This window comes from Raphanus sativus, unplaced genomic scaffold, assembly GCF_000801105.2.
Source record: "Raphanus sativus cultivar WK10039 unplaced genomic scaffold, ASM80110v3 Scaffold4799, whole genome shotgun sequence".
Lineage (NCBI taxonomy): Eukaryota > Viridiplantae > Streptophyta > Magnoliopsida > Brassicales > Brassicaceae > Raphanus > Raphanus sativus.
In genome coordinates, this window is record NW_026620100.1 from 1 (window position 1) to 4,712 (window position 4,712).

The 4,712-nt window shown below is 40.4% G+C and overlaps 1 protein-coding gene across 1 annotated transcript; it reads right to left on the minus strand.

Moving 5' to 3' along the window:
* Positions 1 to 3,206: 3,206 nt before the first annotated feature.
* On the minus strand, positions 3,207 to 4,268 carry LOC130507564 (uncharacterized). Its single transcript, XM_057002265.1, has one exon. The coding sequence runs from the start codon at positions 4,266 to 4,268 to the stop codon at positions 3,207 to 3,209; it is 1,062 nt and encodes a 353-aa protein (XP_056858245.1).
* Between the last annotated feature and the right edge of the window lie 444 nt (positions 4,269 to 4,712).

Here is a 4,712-nt window from a genome sequence, read left to right on the forward strand (position 1 = left end):
AATAATGTTATGATATGAGAGAAGTGTTGCTGTGAAAGTTGTGTCTTTCTCATTAGCTCTTGCCACTTATATATAGTGGTTGTCACATAAGGTTTTACATCAAAGAGAATCTACACAATGAATACAACATTTGACTACATTCATTACAATATCAGACTTGGTCAAAGCTCATAAATGCTTCGGTTGAATGGGTCTTCATCTTGACAAGTCTCGGGCGGAATGTAGACGGGTCGGATAGACGGGTCGGATGTAAACCTCCTCGGTCTTGGTTATGAGCAATCCACACAATCCATACTATGGATTATAACACTCCCCCTTGGATGCCATAACCATATTGGGTTTGTAATGTGCTAATGTTGCCTCATTAAAACCTTACTAGGAAAACCCATTGGGACAAAACCATAGTTAAGGAAAAAGAGTACAACACACATTACTCCCCCTGATTTGGACATCACTGAAGGTCCTTTAGTCTACGAAGACCAATCTGCTTCGTGAGCTTCTTGAACGTGCAGGTGGGAAGTGATTTGGTGAAGAGGTCGGCTGAGTTTTCGCTAGACCGGATTTGAACGACATTGACCTCCTTGGCTTTCTGCAACTCATGAGTGAAGAAGAACTTGGGCAAAATATGTTTGGTTCGGTCACCTTTGATATACCCATCTTTGAGTTGAGCAATGCAGGCTGCATTGTCCTCATATATGATGGTCGGACCATTGTCCTCGACCATACCACTATCTGATCGGATATGTTGGGTCATAGACCTCAACCATACACACTCACGACTTGCCTCATGCATGGCTAAGATTTCTGAGTGATTAGAAGAAGTGGCTGCTATAGTTTGTTTCATGGAACGCCATGATATTGCAGTACCACCATGAGTGAACACATAGCCGGTTTGGGACCGAGCACGGTGTGGATCAGATAAGTAGCCTGCATCAGCAAAGCCTACTAAACCATCTTTGGTTTCATTGGTATAAAATAGACCCAAATCCTTAGTTCCTTGTAGGTAACGTAGGATATGTTTAATTCCGTTCCAGTGCCTTTGGGTCGGACATGAACTAAAACGAGCTAGGAGGTTGACGGCAAAACATATATCTGGTCTAGTGTGGCTAGCCAAATACATTAACGCTCCTATGGCACTGAGGTAAGGCACTTTAGGACCCAGGACATCCTCATCGTCCTTCTTAGGACCGAATGGGTCAGTGTCCACTCCAAGGGACCTCACGACCATTGGGCTGGTCAATGGGTGAGCCTGGTCCATGTTAAATCTCTTGAGTACTCTTTCTGTATATGCCTTTTGATGCACAAGGATTCCTCCTTTTATGTACTCAAGTTGTAATCCCAAACAGACTTTAGTTTTACCTAGGTCTTTCATTTCAAACTCTTTCTTGAGACATTCAACTGTTTGGGCGATTTCCCCAGAGGTTCCAATGATGTTCAAATCATCAACATACACTGCTATGATAACAAATCCATTGTTTGCAAACTTCTTTATAAAGATACATGGACTGATAGGGTCGTTCTTATAGCCTTCTTTGGCAAGGTATTCGCTCAAGCGATTGTACCACATTCGACCACTTTGCTTAAGTCCATATAAGGATTTGTTCAGCCTTATGCAGTGTTCTTCTCGAGAACCTTTATTATCTTTGAGCTCAATACCCTCTGGTAATCTCATATATATTTCGTTATCCAGTGGACCATAAAGGTATGCGGTTACAACATCCATTAATCGCATATCCAAATTTTCTTTGATGGCCAGACTTATTAAAAATCGAAATGTAGTTGCATCCACCACAGGGGAGTATGTCTCCTCATAATCGATGCCTGGTATTTGTGAGAATCCTTGTGCAACAAGCCGTGCTTTATATCTTACAATTTCACCATGTTCATTTCTCTTCCTCACAAATACCCACTTATATCCCACTGGTTTAACATCACAAGGTGTCCGGATAATCGATCCAAAGACATTCCTTTTCTTAAATGATTCTAACTCCACGTTTATGGCTTCTTTCCATTTTAGCCAATCTGATCTTTGAGTGCACTCTAGTATAGACGTGGGTTCATGATCCTCATCTAAGTCCATTATTTCAAGGGCTATATTATATGCAAATATATCATCGATGTCGACATCTTTTCGGTTCCATTTTGTCCCAGACACTGAATAATTAATTGAGATCTCATCATGGTCAATGGCTATGCCCCCGGTACCAAGAGGCTCAGCGTCCCGAACCACATTAGTGGGCACCTGAGTCATAGCCATCCCGGGCTTGTCTGGACAATCTATGACCTCGGTTTCTTTTGCACCTTTCTTTGATTTCCGAGGTCTTTTATCTTTGGAACCAATTGGTCTACCACGCTTAAGACGTGCTTTTGACTCTGTAGCCACTTGATTGTGTCCATCTTGGACATCAATACTTATTGGTGCATTACAAGCTGGTATATAGGACTTAGTCACTCTTTTCGGGTCGGCAAAGGAATCAGGCAATTGATTAGCTAGCTTTTGCATATGAATAATTTTCTGGACCTCTAAATCACATGATTGAGTCCGAGGATCTTGCCATGATAAGGATGTTTGATTCCATATTATTTCTTTGCCCAGCTTGTTATTTTCTACCCCTAATGTTGGGTACTCTGATTCGACTTCCTTCCGGTTTTGGGCATTCTTATAAATCAAAAGGTATTCTTTCTTTTTCGTGCCCTTAGTTTCAACATGTAGATCATTCATTCGAATGTCCTTGAAACTTAACAAATTTCTCTTTGATTGAGGAGAATATAGTGCATCAGTAATTTCTATATGCGTGCCGTTAGGCATCACTAAGCGAGCCGTGCCATGGCCTTTAATAAGGTCGGCTGTGCCTGCTATAGTTTTGATATTGGCACTCTTTATGGTGAGATTAACAAAATATCCTTTATCTTTTAATATAGTGTGACTTGATCCACTATCCACTACTAGCAGGTTCTTGCCTTCTTTCATTTCTGAAAATAGACAAGAGTCAGCACCATAGATATTATTTGGGTGAAATGATTTCTTAGTGGTTTTGTCTTGTTTGTTCTTAATAAGTTTAACTTATATAAGGCATATGTATAAAATAAAATTTTATTTCATAGAATTGCCAAAGTCATAGAACATAGGAAAACAAAGACATAAAGCCAATAGCAAAAATGCAAAGTGCAAAGACAAAAGCAACTTGATGTCGAAATCTTCATATTCAGCCACTTTTAAGGAGATCCGAAGTCTCATACTCGGCTTGATCATTCTCATGGTTGGCTTGATCATTCTCATGGTCTAAATCATTCTCATCATCATGATGGACCCAATTTGCCATAGGGTCTTTTCCCTTTATGCTCTCCTGGTAGAGCTTAACAAGATGGTGGGGAGTGTTGCATCGGTTAGCCCAATGATTGGTCATCCCACAACGATAGCAAGGAGCTTTGGTCGAGCCATGGGTTTTGAAGTTGGACTTATACCCACGGCTAGCTTGATGACCTCGGCTATAGCCTCGGCCTCGGCTAGGACCAAGATGGTCTCGTGGTTGGAATCCACGTCCTCGTGGCTGAAACCCACGGCCTCGTGGCTGAAACCCACGGTTACTTCCTTGCCATCTTCCACGGCCTCTCATGCGACCGCGGTATGACTCTCTTGGAGTCTCATCTTTTGGCTCTATGGCCGCATGTGCCTCAGGCAATGCTTTAGTACCAGGTGGCCTCAGCTCACTGTTCATCATGAGCAACTCATTGTTCTGTTCAGCAAGTAACAAACATGAGATTAAGGCAGCATAAGTGGAGAAACCCTTTTCTCGGTACTGTTGCTGAAGCAACATATTGCTGGTGTGGAATGTGGAGAATGTTTTCTCCAGCATATCAGCATCAGTGATAGTCTCCCCACACAATTTCAACTTGGAGACTATCTTGAACATTACCGAGTTATACTCTTCCACAGACTTATAGTCTTGGATTCTTAGGTTCCTCCAATCATAAAGGGCCTTTGGCAGGATCACAGTTTTCTGATGATCATATCTGTTTTTCAACTCTGTCCAAAGTTCCAGAGGATCCTCAATAGTGAGGTACTGGTCTTTAAGACCTTCTGCCAGATGATGGCGAATGATCACAATGGCCTGGTATTTATTCTTAACCGATGGCTCAGTATCTTCAGTGATAGTATCACCAAGATTTTTAGACCTCAAGAGAATTTTGGTATCAAGTGCCCATTGGAGGTAATTATCTCCGGAGAGATTGAGGGCAGCAAACTCAAGGTTGTTGATTTTCGACATCTGAATCAAATAATCCATAAGGAATGAGGATTCATAATAATATGATCAATCCATGTTCAGATTTTATATGAATGGAGATTTTGATCATGGCTTTAATATATATGTTTATATTTCCGAAATATTTATATGTATATAATATGGATGATTTATATAAAGCAATCATTGTCAAACAGCATATAAATGAAAATGCATCATAAGACAAGGCAAGAGATGATTATAATTTCAGGATTTAATTCAAGGTATCATGATCAGAATTATCTACTATATGAATGCATAGTCGATTTTAATCAAACAATATGATAAGTGAATGAAAATGGTCAGTTCAGAATGTGAGCATGATCTAATAAAATTTCTAAACCAAGTTCAATTCAATATGGATGATGCAAAATGATCTAGAATATAATTCAATCATCACAGAAACATTTTCAAGGTTATGGACCATGA

Bases quoted from the DNA above. Each gene is read 5' to 3' on its own strand.
- LOC130507564 (XM_057002265.1), bottom strand. From the start codon at position 4,268: ATGTCGAAAATCAACAACCTTGAGTTTGCTGCCCTCAATCTCTCCGGA.